The sequence below is a fragment of the Seriola dumerili genome, unplaced genomic scaffold (genome assembly GCF_002260705.1).
Source record: "Seriola dumerili isolate Sdu_G_001 unplaced genomic scaffold, Sdu_1.0 BDQW01000668.1, whole genome shotgun sequence".
Taxonomy (NCBI): domain Eukaryota; kingdom Metazoa; phylum Chordata; class Actinopteri; order Carangiformes; family Carangidae; genus Seriola; species Seriola dumerili.
This window is the reverse complement of record NW_019174923.1, coordinates 300,685-315,532: the sequence shown is the minus strand read 5'-3', so window position 1 is coordinate 315,532 and position 14,848 is coordinate 300,685. Positions and strand designations below refer to the sequence as shown.

The 14,848-nt window shown below is 42.6% G+C and overlaps 1 protein-coding gene across 1 annotated transcript in view; it reads left to right on the top strand.

Annotated features, from left to right (window-relative positions):
- The window catches only part of notch1 (notch 1), a 41,491-nt gene extending 29,646 nt beyond the window's left edge, over window positions 1-11,845 (top strand). The window contains exons 22-34 of the mRNA XM_022765293.1: window positions 584-716; window positions 1,645-1,902; window positions 2,376-2,488; window positions 2,952-3,505; window positions 4,115-4,549; window positions 4,654-4,802; window positions 6,749-6,962; window positions 7,294-7,384; window positions 7,637-7,802; window positions 9,245-9,543; window positions 9,962-10,109; window positions 10,219-10,316; window positions 10,444-11,845. Of these exons, the coding sequence (XP_022621014.1) occupies window positions 584-716; window positions 1,645-1,902; window positions 2,376-2,488; window positions 2,952-3,505; window positions 4,115-4,549; window positions 4,654-4,802; window positions 6,749-6,962; window positions 7,294-7,384; window positions 7,637-7,802; window positions 9,245-9,543; window positions 9,962-10,109; window positions 10,219-10,316; window positions 10,444-11,820 (4,035 nt within the window). The 3' untranslated portion in view covers window positions 11,821-11,845. The remainder of the gene's footprint in view (window positions 1-583; window positions 717-1,644; window positions 1,903-2,375; window positions 2,489-2,951; window positions 3,506-4,114; window positions 4,550-4,653; window positions 4,803-6,748; window positions 6,963-7,293; window positions 7,385-7,636; window positions 7,803-9,244; window positions 9,544-9,961; window positions 10,110-10,218; window positions 10,317-10,443) is intronic.
- The last annotated feature ends 3,003 nt before the right edge of the window (window positions 11,846-14,848 follow it).

The window sequence follows — 14,848 nt, the reverse complement described above, 5'->3', positions numbered from 1 at the left end:
CACCCAGTTGTTTTGAATTTATGTGAATATGGAAGTGCAAGCTGTGCTCTTGCTATTTTTGTGTCGTATTATTTGTGTATCCAGTCCATGCGGCACCTTAACGTGCAAACATAATAGTCTGCCAAATCAGTTTATGCTTATTTAATGTTCATTTTAATTGCAAATTGAGTCTTAAATGCCACCCTACTTGGCATTTCAAAGGTCTCTTTCATTTAACAAATTTTTATTCAACTTGCAGACCGTCTTTTAAAATCTCAAACCTCGGTTTTGTTTTATGAATTTGTTAAAATTCCTCAGTGTACAGCGGGAATCCTTTCAGCTGAAACAACACTGTGTAGTCTTAATGAAGAGGCGTGTTTATAAATAGAAGCTCGGTTTTGTTAATCTCCCCTGGAATAAAGGATCTGCTGGCCTTGGCAGGATGGAGGCCAGAAAACAGCCAGGTAAACAAAAACCATCTTTGTTTCATGTCAGACATTGATTAAATTTCCCCCTTCTCTTCTCCCTCTGTCTTCCTTTTTCTTGGCTGCTTCTTCTTCTTCTTCTTCTTCTCTCTCTCTCTCTCGTTCCCTCTGTCTCTCAGTGCATGCCAGGCTACGTGGGGACCAACTGCTCGGACGAGATCAATGAATGCTTCTCCCAGCCGTGCCAGAATGGGGGCACCTGCATTGACCTGATCAATACCTACAAATGCTCCTGTCCCCGGGGAACCCAAGGTCAGCAGACCCCACGCACACACCTCCACACCACTCTGCCCATCCATCCTCTCCTCCTCCTCTCCACGCTTCATTAATTAGGGCTTAACAGCACCCAGGGCATGTCTGAAAAACTCCTCCTCCCGTCTTGCCTCCATCCCTTCCTCTACTTGTCAAATACGCCATCGATTTTTCTCTCAGACATGAAGGGAGTGTGTGTTGTAGGTCAGCCTGAAGTGCCAGTGGAGTTGGGTGTATCCCAAAAAAAAAAAAAACCCACCATGTTGTTTGAGAAATTTTGATCAAAACACTAAAAAAAGTCACAAAAAGTTAAAAGAAAATCCACCATAAATATGAATATTTTTTAAAAACATAAACATATCAGTTCACTTTTTTGACAATAATATCTTATCAGTCCGATTTTTTTTTTGCTGGCTTCTTGTATTGTAGATGTAATAAAATGTAATGTACACTAATGTTTTAATAAGCAAAACATGAGCCTTCACCAGTTTACACCATCAGTCTGCAGTTATACAGAGACAGATCAGTTATACAGAGACAGATCAGTTATACAGAGACAGATCAGTTATACAGAGACAGATCAGTTATACAGAGACAGATCAGTTATACAGAGACAGATCAGTTATACAGAGACAGATCAGTTATACAGGGACTGGGGGCAGATGTGTGAATTTTTCGATTGATATTTCTCTCATGATATAAGAAGTTGTTGTAAGAGGGCTGTTGAATGTCACTCTGGGAAATGTAGGAAATAACTTACCGAAGCAGATGTAGCAGGTTGAGAGAAAAAATGTTTATACCAATGAAATAGTTGACTTCACACTGGAGCTCCTGTAATGCAACAAACATCACAGGCTTTGAACCAACTAAAGTGACATTCCCTGTCCCCCCCTCACCCCCCACCCCACCCCCGCCGTGCCACCCTCAGGAGTGCACTGCGAGATTAACATCGACGACTGCAACCCCTTCACCGACCCAGTCACCAATGAGCCAAAGTGCTTCAACAAAGGCAAGTGTGTGGATCGAGTCGGAGGCTACCACTGCATCTGCCCTGCGGGATACGTAGGGGAGCGCTGCGAGGGAGACGTCAACGAGTGTCTGTCCAACCCTTGTGACCCGCGGGGCACGCACAGCTGCATCCAGCTCACCAACAACTACCGCTGCGAGTGTCGCACCGGATACACAGGTAAACAGCTTGAGGTCGGAGTTATAGAAAGAGGGGGAAATATGTAAACATGTGCTAGCTCCGAGTAGCCGAGTTAGGAGTAAAATTGGACTTCTTACATTTATTTACCACATTCTCGTTTTTCCTATGAGTCCCTTAATTTTTTAAAAATTTATTTATTTATTTAATTCTGCAGTTCAAAAATAAACTGGTTAGTGCGTCCTGGTTGGCAGCTTGCATTAGAGATACTTTAAATGACCTCAAACTTATCTTAATCATGACATTTCTCGTCACTTAGCAACCACCATATAGACCTGTGATTACCTATACCTTACACTGCTGCCTTAAATTATACCTGCAATTAGCTAGTATTAGTCATTGTATGTGCTATTGGCTATAAAACTAAACTTGATGTGAATTGTGGGAAATGTGAGGATATGTTTTAAACTATAAATACTATGTTTAACCTGGTTTTATATGTGACCCCTCTTTAGGTCAACGCTGTGACACAGTGTTCGATGGCTGTAAGGGTAAACCTTGTCGTAATGGGGGGACCTGTGCTGTAGCCAGTAACACGCCACACGGCTTCATCTGCAAATGTCCCCCTGTGAGTACACACACACACACACACACACACACACAGATTGTAATAAATCTCATTCATTGCCCAGGGGATTATCCACGCTTTAACTGTAACTGCTACATACCTAACCCCAAACTTCCCCCTAACCTTTTCCTCAAATAAAAGTTTAACCTTGTTGGGACTTTCTTTTTTTGGGGGGGGGGGTCTCTACAATGCAAGAGTGTGTGCAGATTTTCTCCTAATCCATCCAGTACAAACAGAGAGACACACACACACACACACACACACACTTGGCCTGTATATAACGCACAGAGTGAAAACACACAACCAGTCAATTACCATTGCTTTCATTGTTGTTATTATCATTATTGTTGTTCAATTAAAAAAACAAACAAAAAAAAAAACGAGCCTTACACTATTTGCTTAAATGAATTTGAATTCATCCTAATTCAGGTGTTTTTCTAATGCTTTTATCTGCTTCTCCCAGGGCTTTACTGGCTCCACATGTGAATATGACGCCCAGGCCTGCGGCAACCTTCACTGTCGCAACGGGGGCACCTGCATCTCTGGCCCCAAGAGTCCCAAGTGCCTGTGCGCCCCATCGTTCACCGGGCCCGAGTGCCAGTATCCCGCCGAGAGCCCCTGTAATTCAAACCCCTGCTACAACAGCGGCACGTGTGAATATACCTCAGAGGCGCCGTACTACCACTGCGTCTGCCCCGCAAACTTCATCGGTCTTCGTTGCCACATCCTGGATCAGGGCGACGGTCTTACACCACCGACGGAGGCGGAGGTCACCTGCAAGATCCCAGAGTGCGAGCACCTTAAGCAAAACAAGTTCTGCGACGTGGTCTGCAACAACCACGCGTGCGGCTGGGACAACGGCGACTGTTCGCTCAACTTCAATGATCCGTGGAAGAACTGCTCGAACTCGCTGCAGTGCTGGCGATACTTCAACGATGGAAAGTGCGATTCCCAGTGTAACAATGCCGGCTGCCTCTACGACGGGTTCGACTGTCAGAATCTGGAAGTACAGTGCAAGTAAGTGGCTCTTCTGTCTAAATTTAACAAGCGTCAAATTGGTTGATTTGGTTGAATTTTCTTGAAATTGATTGATGTTGTCTGGCCGGCACTAAGAAGGACATCTAGATACCACAGGCAGTCTACTGAATAGCAGATAAAAACAGACCTTAAAAATATTTTTTGTTTTTAATAAAGATGGAAAAAATGATGGAACTCTCTGCTCGACATTTTAGGGTGTTCGCCCCTCGACACCTTTTTTATTTCCTGAGGTGTCAGTGTTGTGTTTTTCCAGTCCAGGATTTTAAATAGTTTGAAGAAGAATTTTGATTGATCATTATTTGTACTAACATATCTTAACTTTTTAACTATAATATTTATTGATACGTCCCTCCCCGTGCCATGCCTTGTTTGTGTTTCATCACAGAATCAGGACACCATTGAAAATCTGTTCATTTGTGACTCTTGTTAAGCTTATATTTGTATTTTGGTGTTTATTTCTTGGACACCTAAACAGTTTTTATCTTTGTTAAACTTCAGGCCAAATAAAAGTGCTTCATGCAACAAGGAAACACTTCACATAATGAACTTCACGTCCAAATTACAATGCTTTTTCTTTTTTTTCTTCAGCCCTCTGTATGACCAGTACTGCAAGGACCACTACGCCGATGGCCACTGTGACCAGGGCTGCAACAACGCTGAGTGTGAGTGGGACGGTTTGGACTGCGCCAATAACATGCCGGAGAAGCTCGCGGTGGGCCAGTTGGTCGTGGTGGTCTTCATCATGCCCAAGCAGCTCCTCAGCAACTCCTCCAGCTTCCTGCGCGAGCTGAGCCGCGTCCTTCGAACCAATGTGATATTCAGGAAGAACGGCAAGGGTGAGATGATGGTATATCCATACTACGGGAGCGAACACGAGCTGAAGAAGTACAACGTCAAGCGCTCAGTGGACACGTGGTCTGAGGTTCCCGGCAAGGTGCTGAACGTGGTGAAGAGGAGCCTCTACGATGTGACGGGAGGGAGCAGGAGGGTGAGGAGGGAGCTGGACCACTTGCAGATCAAAGGGTGAGGAATAATTTTTCAAAATGTTTCCTTCATTGACTTCTTCTTTTCATTAGTCTTTGACCTAAGATGACCCCAGGATGTGCTCTGTCTTTGCCCCGCTTTAGTTCAATTGTCCACTTGGAGGTGGACAACCGTCAGTGCTTCCAGCAGTCCACTGAGTGTTTCCAGAGCACCAACGATGCTGCAGCCTTCCTCGGGGCTTTGGCCTCCAGTGGAAAACTGGACGTTCCTTACGAAATCAAAGCTGTTTATAGTGAGTATAGATTACAGTATTGTTGAACTGATTTTTGGATATATCTTGTTGTTTTCTACTCATCTCTGAAAATCAATTCGCAGACTCCTTAAAATTGCTTTAGTTGTGTAATTCATCACAGTGAACGTCAAGTCAGGATGTGGTAATCCAGTGCAGACTTTCAAATTATCCTGCACTTAAAGGATAAGTTAAGTGATATCCTTTTTTTTTTACTTGTTAATCATTCCTAAAAGATGAAAACCAACAATGAATTGATCAACAATTATTGTCTGCATTGCCACAGCCTGATGAAGCTTATTCTTCTGTGCAATCAAGCTGTTGCACTTGGTGCCGTGTTCCTTCATCACGATGAGCCCGCAGCATATTTTATTTTGACTCAGTGCTGCTGCCTAGAGCACAAAATGTGTATTAATATGCTACAGAAAAAAAGTCCCAAGCAAACAAACTATTTGCTTCTGTGTGAGTAAGGTGTGCTGAAAACTACAGTGCCCAACTGTTCAAGGAACAAATGGACTTGGGGCTGTGTGTGACTTCACTTCCTTGTCCGTGGCTGTTGCGTGGTGGACTAACATATTGTTGGTTTTGTTCTTTTTAAATAATAAACGGTTAGAATATCATAGGCTCATCCAGTATTACCACAAACCAATAATTTAACTTTGATGCAGATGTGATGTTCTCTGGGTCATGCAGCTCAAATAAGTTCAAAAAGTCTGGTGATTGATTTTCATTTGAGTGCAAACCAAAGGCTGCCTGTAATTGTGGAAAAAATCTAAAACAATTGCTTTGTGATTCATTTTGATGTAAAATAGATGTGATTTGCTGTGAACATCCAAAACCACTCTCATGGTTCTTTAAGGCCTCGTTTTTAGTGGCTACACATACATACTCGTACACAAGTGGATAAGGCACGTGCTCTTTTCACGCTCGCACTCAAACCGAAAGTAGCTGCGGCGCCCTCTGGTCGGGTCCTAACCCTGCTGCTCTTTGATTGTGTATTTGTTATGCAGCCGTGAACAAATGCAATTGTGAATCTCATGGCCTAAACAATCAATCCTTCCCTGGTTGTGTAAATCCACTGGCTTCAGGCTCCAAAATGGTTAATTGCTGCAAATCAACTCATCCAATCCCCTACTCACACACTATAACACTCTATCTCTGTCTCTCTCTCTCTCTCTCTCTCTCTCTCTCTTTCTCAGACATGTACACATATACGTCCACAGATAAGACACTCACACATGCACGCACACACATGCACGTACACACACTTCATCCCACAGTGTGAGGGGCTGCTGCAACCTTCACCTCGCTGAATGTAATACCAGGACTTAATGCATCTCTAAGGGTTTAGGTTGGGGGAGTTTATCATTTCAAAATCGTTAGTGGAAAAAAAAAGAGAAGGAGAAAAATTGATCGGGAGTGTGCTAGAAGTTGGGAGTCTTTGTTATCTCGAAAATCCTAATAAATCCTTCGTCTTTACAGCTTAAAGCGCGTGCAGTAATTTGAAGTTCATTAATCCCCCTCCTTTTTTTCTCTTAAAGAAGAAATGGTAAAGTTGTCTCCTGGTACCCTAGGTTGAAAAAGGGAGAGAGGAGGTGGTGATGTTCTTTTTTTTCCCCTTTTTCTTTTTCTTTTTTTTTTTTTTTTTTTATCACGCCCCATCCCCTTTTTTTTTTTTTTCTTTTTTGATGAAAAGTGGTTAGCAATTCTGATTATTACTGAATAGGTAGTAGAAGCTAGCTTTACAAACGGTGAGGATCGGCAGTCAGTTCCTTGGGCTTGCTGCTGGTTGCGGTGTGTTTTGGAGCGGGAACCGCGGGGCGAAGAAGAGCCGGACTAGCTCTGCTCCGACACTCAGGGTCTATCCTGGGTGTCCTGGTCTATCATCCCGCCTGTCCACGTCTGTTCCCTCGCCCCCGTCGTGACCATGTTGTCCCTTTTCCTACCAGGCGATGTGAACAAAAATATTTCACCGACCCTCTACCCAATCTACTTGGTACTGGGCGGCGTAGCGATACTGGCCTTCCTCGGAGTGGGGATGGTGGCTGCCCGAAAGCGCCGCCATGAGCACGGGCGCCTCTGGCTCCCCGAGGGCTTCAAGACCACAGAGACCAGCAAGAAGAAGAGACGTGAGCCTGTCGGAGAGGATTCAGTGGGATTAAAGTAAGTTTCCGTTTATTCACCAGTGGCGCTCAGTGTCATCGGGTACCTGTTTCCTCACGGGTCAGGTGAAGGGCTAGTTCTGAAGGACAAAATGGGTGTAACTGGTGATCAGTCAAATTTGGGAAAGGAGGGTTTTGCCTGGATCATTAATGATAATGATATAGCAGGTTTAGGTCCGCATTAATTGACTTGTTGGGGCAGAGGGGTGGGGTATGGATTTAATCAATGCTTTTGTTTTTCGGCATTGCTGCACCATTAATGGTGAGGGGCTCAGATGAGATGGAGGCAGTAGAGTACAAGGATTTTTACTGGGTTTTCTGCTTCATCGCAGGCCATTGAAAAACACCTCAGACATTTCACTCATGGATGACACCCAGAATGAGTGGGGAGACGACGAGCCTTCGGATGCAAAGCGCTTCAGGGTAAGGAAACAGACACAATTTTTTTTTTTTTACAACTTTAGGAGCATTTTCCTAAAAAAAATAACTACTCTGGAGTTTTAAAATTGTTTATAATTACTCTAATTTGCATTTTCATTTTTTCTGAATACTGCTGAAAAATAATTTAATCATCCATTTATAATTAAGTTTAATGATCTTTTGATTTGATTCGATTTAACCTCAGCCTCTCGTGCTCAGATTCAGCTGTCTGACCTCTCGCTGTCCCTGTCCCAGCAGTTTGACGAGCAGGCTATACTGGAGGCGGACGACCAGACGGACCACCGCCAGTGGACGCAGCAGCACCTGGATGCCGCTGACCTGCGCATCCCCTCCATCGCTCCCACACCCCCTCAGGGAGAGATTGAGAATGACTGCATGGATGTCAACGTCCGGGGACCAGGTGGGTTACTGATCACTAACATATCACATACATGACTGGGAAATTAAAGGGACTTCTCTGCTAGTGGATGTGCACCTAATGTTGGTTCATGTTATACTCTGGATGCCTTTGGTCATCCTCATAAACAACAGCAGATATTGCAAGAGTTTACAAAGAATAATCAAATATAATTTTAATCTGTCAGCAAAGCTCTAACTTTGTGTGAAGATGCTGAATATATGGAATCATACATATTCAAAATGATAGTATAGGTATAAAATATATAGGTATAAGAAAGAAAAACACACATTTCTGTTACATAAAATGAGCTTTATTTTTTTATTTCTCTCTTTCCTTTTAATTCTTGCTTGGTTTGTGAATCACTTAATAGTGTCCTCTCTTCATGCCTCTAAAAATTCAACTGAAACAATCAAGTGAATTCATTGAATTAAAGTGAAATGATTTTTTATAGGGTCACAAGCAAAAAATGAAGTTTTGAGTGAACAATTTGTGCGTGTGTGTGTGTGTGTGTATTTGGGTTGATTCATACATTTTCTGAGCAAACATATCACCTTTCTAGTGTGCATATGCATGTGTGCATAAATGTGTGTGTGTGTGTGTGTGTGTGTGTGTGTGTGTCTGGATTGATTCATGCCTTTTCTGAGGGAACATTTCACATTTCTTGTGCGTGTGTGTGTGTGTGTGTGTGTGTGTGTGTGTAATCGCGCATGTAGGAGTTGCTAAAGCCCCATGTCCTCAGGGTAAAGGATCTTCTTCAAAGCAGCCGGCTGGAAGCCAGGCGCCTGGGGGAAAACACTGATTCCTGATCAGATTAATCATTTGACCAGTAATGGGCCTCTGTTTTTTTTTTTTTTTTTCTATTCCACATTACAAAAACCAATGAAGGAATCAAATGCAAAAACACAGTTTTGTAATAAGTAGCAAATTCCCTGAAGAAAAGCTATGAAAAATCAAAGTACCAGGGTTAACAACTTGAGAGCACACTTTTTTCCCCGTCGCGGATCGATGCACTTGAATCGACCAAATCTGCGAGATCTGGGGCTTGCTATCCTTTTGAAGAGGAGAAAACCTATCCAAGTCGACTGACTGCGCTGCCTCTCACAGTTAGATATTAATGCTTCGTTTTTGCAGCAGCCTAGCTTTAGCAAGCCCTGGCCTCTATCCCCCTAGCTTCACTTTCCTTCTGAAGCTTCTCCTGCGCCGAGGCCTTGATCAGAATCCATTATTGGAAAGCGAGAGCTGTGATGATTCAACCCAGGCAAAAGTGTCAAATCCACATTCGATTTGTTTGTTGCTTTGTTTTGATCTGCCTGACTCTTTGAAGTGCAGGCTCTTGTCTTTCTGTGGCAGTTTACTGGGCCTGTGCTGACCATGCAGTCCGTTACCTACAAGCGCCTTCCCTTCATACATACCCCTCCCCTCTTTCTCCCCTCTCTGTCCAGATGGATTCACTCCCCTGATGATTGCGTCGTGCAGTGGGGGAGGTTTAGAAACAGGCAACAGCGAGGAAGAGGAGGATGCCTCTGCCAATGTGATCAACGACTTCATCTACCAGGGTGCCAACCTTCACAACCAGACCGACCGCACGGGCGAAACCGCTCTTCACCTGGCTGCCCGCTACGCTCGTTCTGACGCCGCCAAACGTCTGCTGGAGGCCAGCGCTGACGCCAACATCCAGGACAATATGGGCAGGACGCCTCTGCATGCTGCTGTGGCAGCTGACGCCCAGGGGGTGTTCCAGGTGGGTTCTCATAGGCCAAATTGATTTACAAATTAATTCCTAGGTGATAAAGTTAGTAGTACTTGTACTGAAATCTAAAAAGTCAATTTATCAGTCAGTCACAAGTGTCTGTCAAGTCTTTTGACTGTCTTTGGATTTGCTGCTTTTCTTTGTTTTAGACAAAGGGTTCGGGGAAGCAGTGATGGTCATTTCTTAGTATTTTCTGGCATTTTATGGGCTAAACAATAAATTTGTCATTTCACAATCAATCATTAGTTACGGCCCTAAAAAGTATAGTTGTCAAATAATCTGTAAAATACCACAGACCAGAATTACCAGAAGTTAGAAGTGCTTCAAATTACTCACAGGGTAAATTGTACATTTATTTAAGTGACTCGTGTTTAGCTCAAAAGGAATGACTCATTGTACGTCTCTATAGATTCTGATAAGGAACCGCGCCACAGACTTGGATGCCCGTATGCACGATGGCACTACACCCCTGATCTTGGCTGCCAGGCTGGCAGTAGAGGGCATGGTGGAGGAGCTCATTAATTGTCACGCTGACGTCAATGCAATCGATGACTTTGGTAAAGTGTCTCTGTTTTATGCCTAAAAATCATGACCATTTTTATATTTATACTGAATGCAGTCAAATGTTGGAGAGCATCACTAACAACTCTGTTTTTCCTTGTTCAGGTAAATCAGCCCTACACTGGGCTGCAGCAGTAAATAATGTGGAAGCTGCTATTGTGCTCCTCAAGAACGGTGCCAACAAAGATATGCAAAACAACAAGGTATAAAAACAATCTGCCTCTTCTTCCACATTGTACTGTAAAACAATAGGGAAACATCTTTCTTAAACAGCATTCCTTGAGCATCTGTGCATCTCTTAAAGTGATGTCTCCTTTCTCTCTGCCTCAGGAGGAAACACCTCTTTTCTTGGCTGCCAGGGAAGGAAGCTACGAGACTGCCAAGGTCTTACTGGATCATTTTGCCAACAGAGAAATAACCGACCACATGGACCGGCTGCCCAGAGACATTGCACAGGAGAGAATGCATCACGACATTGTGCGGCTGATGGACGAGTACAACCTGGTACGAAGTCCTCCCATGCATGGAGGGTCACTCAGCACCACGTTATCACCCCCTCTTTGCTCGCCCAATGGCTACCTGGGCAGCATGAAGCAGCCCCAGCCTCAAGGCCAAGGCCAGGGCAAAAAGGCACGCAAGCCCAGCACAAAGGGCATCGGCTGCAAGGACGGCAAAGACATGAAGTTGAAGAAGAAGAATTCCCAAGATGGAAAGTCTGGGAACCTCCTGGACAGCTCAGCTGTTCTGTCACCAGTCGACTCGTTGGAGTCCCCACATGGCTATGTCTCTGATGTGGCCTCGCCGCCCATGATGACCTCACCTTTCCAGCAGTCGCCATCTGTATCCCTGAACCATCTGCAGGGTATGTCTGACCCACACCTGGCTGTGAACCACATGGTGATGCCAAACAAGCAGGAGCTGGCCCGCATGCAGTTTGACCCGCTGCCTCCCCGTCTTACCCATCTGCCCGTGTCTGGCTCCAGTGGCCAGGGCGCCATGAATGGCCAGTGTGATTGGCTGTCCAGGATGCACGGCAACATGAGCCAGTCAGGCCAGTTCAATCCAATGAGAGGAGGCCCTGGTGGTCAGGGAGGTCTACACCAGGGAGGCCAGCACGGGATGATGGCCTCCCTCCACAACAGCCACCCCACCACCAGTCTGTCTCAGATGATGACCTACCAGGGGATCCAGAGCACCAGACTGGGTCCTCAGCCCCACATCATGCAGCAGCAGGCTCAACAGATGCAGCAGATGCAGAACCTCCAGCAGCTCCAACAGCAGCAGCAGCAGCAGCAGAGCATCCAGCTGCAGCACCAAAACTCAAACAACACCAACAGTCAGAACTTCATCAGCGGTGAGCTCAGTTCCCCGGAGCTCCAGCAGGGCACAGGCAACTCCAGCATTCCCATCCACACCATCCTGCCACAGGAGACCCAGATTATGCCCTCCTCCATCAACCAGTCAATGCCCAGCACCCAGTTCCTCACCCCACCCTCCCAGCACAGTTATTCAGGCCCCATGGACAACACCCCAAACCATCAGGTCCAGGTGCCTGACCACCCCTTTCTGACCCCCTCCCCTGGCTCCCCTGATCAGTGGTCCAGTTCATCTCCTCATTCCAACATGTCCGACTGGTCAGAGGGCATTTCAAGTCCACCGACAAGCATGCAGTCTCAGATTGGACATATACCTGAACAGTTCAAATAAAACGTGTATCTTTATGCCCAGATGAGCTGCTCTACATATATATATATATTTTTTTTTTTATATAAAAAAAAGGCACTCTGTGAAAAAAAAAGAGAAAAAGGGCAAAGCTGTAAACAAGATTTAATAGGACTTTTTATATGCTTTTATACTAACAGCAACACCTGTTTTTCATCCATTCTTTTTATTTATTAATGTCTTATTTATGCGCATTGCCTGCTTACAGAAATTTTGGGGATCCATGGTGTTGGGTTGTACGCAGGACAGAGACAGAGTCTTTTAGCGAGTCACTTCTTTTAGTACTTTTTTCTGCAGTGAAGTCGCAGCATACACACTGGGTATTTATTTCTTTGAGGACTTTTAGTCTTTGCCTTTTTTCATATGATTTCTCAGTCTTTGTTTATATTATGTTATTTTTTGTATAATCTTGTTTATAAAGAAAATCGTGATTAAGGGGCATTTTATAGAACACATTTTAAGTTTCAGTGTTATTTCATTTTGTTGTAAGTGTGGAAAATATTCCAGTCGGTCTAAGCAAGTTGCAGAACATCACTTGTTTTTCATGCACAGGTCATTTTCCCTTTTTAAATATCACGTGATTCTTAGTTACACCCCCTAGAGTTGTGTACATTTCTTGAATCAATGGAACAGCATTGTTTTGTACCTCTAGATTTGAGATGTGGTGGAGATGTGATTATGGTGTACAGTATACAGCCATCTTGGAGATTGGCAGTTAAGACAGGCTTGAGTATCTGTTAGTCCTGTGGTGTTGGAGAACTGGCCCGTCGGCCACAGTATATGTTGTTGTCCAGAGGGAAAAGGAAACTTAATTTCCCCTGTCCCTCCTATTAGTTTGAGCCTATGGCTGTGTACATCCTTTTGTAAATATGTTATGCATTTCCCTTGTAAGCAAGATTTTGTTTAAGAAATCTGATGTCTTAAGCATGCAATTTTGATGGGTCTCGCACCAGTCAACCGCCTCTAAAATATCAAACAGAACAGAATATATATATTTTGTATGTTACTGTCCCTTATGCATAAATAAATTTGAACTATATACAAATAGATACAATATATTGTTAGGCAACATTTTTCTCACAAAAAAGAAAAAACATAAATATTGAGGTTTTATAAATTGATATTTATTTACTGTTCTGTAACATAAAAATCCACTGAGGCAACCATGTGTGTGTTATGAAATGTTTTTGCTACACTTCAGTAAAATAAAAAAAAATAAAAAACTTGGCTAAGTTCTCAGTTGTGTCCACCTCAGTGTTTTGTGAGACGCTCCCTGGTATAGTTTGCAAATTGTTATAATTTTTAAAAAAAACATTAGGTTGTAGCAAAATTGTAATATCTGTAAAATGTTTTCTTCCTCTTATAAAGTTATAATTTGCAAGAAATGTATTTTCCCTTTTCAAATTCAACCTGTAAAAAATGTTTCTTGTTATAATAAAGGGCACTTGTGTGTCTTAAACTTAAGAGAACTGTCTTCTTTTTTCTTTAAGATTTAAAAAAAATATTTCTAAGGATCTTCTGGATAGATTCTGTTAACTTTGAAGAAAACTAAGGATTAGCTGAACAAATATAGATCTGGTACAATAGTCACAGTATAAGCATCTGCCTCTGACGAGGCAAAACTGAATGTGTCATTAGATTCCATGTGACCTTTCTCTTCATACAATACAGCACTTCATTCAGTCTTTACATGCTGAAGCATCATTTTAATTGGTATGTCTCCATCTAGTGGTGCAAATTATTATGTCTAAATATCACATTTCATTTACTTAAAAGTAAGGTCCAGCTCATGGTCCAGCTGCAACATCAATGCAACTAGTGCATGTTGTTGATAGAAATAAAAACAGATTGTTGCATGACTTAATGCCAGTTTGCTGCGTGGTAATTTAATAATGAAAGATATGCAACATGTAAGCATAAAACTGAAATAATCAAGGTCTGTGACTGATGTTTTGACACACACACTCGAGATAGATTCTAAAGTCAGAAAATAAAGCAGAATCCAACTTTAAGCCCTTATTTTGCATTTCTTTGTCCCATGGTGAGGATTATTTACTTTTTTCTATTTTACATCGTTTTAAAGTTAATATCTACAAGTTTTTGGCTGTTGGTTGGTCCAAAGAAGACATTTGAAGTTATCTTATGCTTTACAACATTGTGACTGGCATTTTTCACAGGCAGGTTAATCGATTTGGCAGTGACCCTTATTGTATTAGTTCATCTGACAAGATTTTCATTTAAATTAGTACAAACCAGTTAACACAAAGTAATCCAGCAGTTTGTGGGCTTCAAGAGGTGAAGGGTCCTGGGGCAGTTGCACACTTTGTGATTCAGCAATCCTTATGACAGGTTAAAAGTACAAACAAAATAAAATATTGTACACTATAAGCTGACATTATAAAGTTTTGTTTTGTTTCATTGTCAATTAATCTGCCAATGATTTGTCAATCGATTAGTTGTATGGTCTCTAAAATGTGTTATATAATTTTAAAAAAAATTATTATTATTATTATTATTGTTATTATTATTACTATTATATAAAGCAACGAAAAATAGAAAATCCTTACAATGGAGAAGCAGGAACAAGCTGATTTTTGGCATTTTCATTTTTAGAAATGACTTCAACAATTCAACAATGAATCCATTATCAAAATAGTTGCAGCTCTAGATAACTTTATTTATAGGCTAGGCTACATCATGTAGAGACAAGCTCAGAAACCACATTGACACATTATCTTATTCATTGACATTTGAAAAATTTTTAGAAGTATGGATCAGTTATATTTTTAGTGATTTACAGTGTAGCCTGGCATTGTCGGACCTATTCGCATTTAGGAATCTGTGACAGCGAGTAACCGTGAGCTTGCTGATTTGGTTTGGTTTCCAGGCTGATTTTTCTTGTATTTTGAGTTGATAAAATAACTACGATTCCCATGATGCCGCTGTAGCAGCACAGTTGAAGTTCAAAGTTCAAACATTACAGTGAAAATAGGGCTCTCGCTGGCTGGTTGCT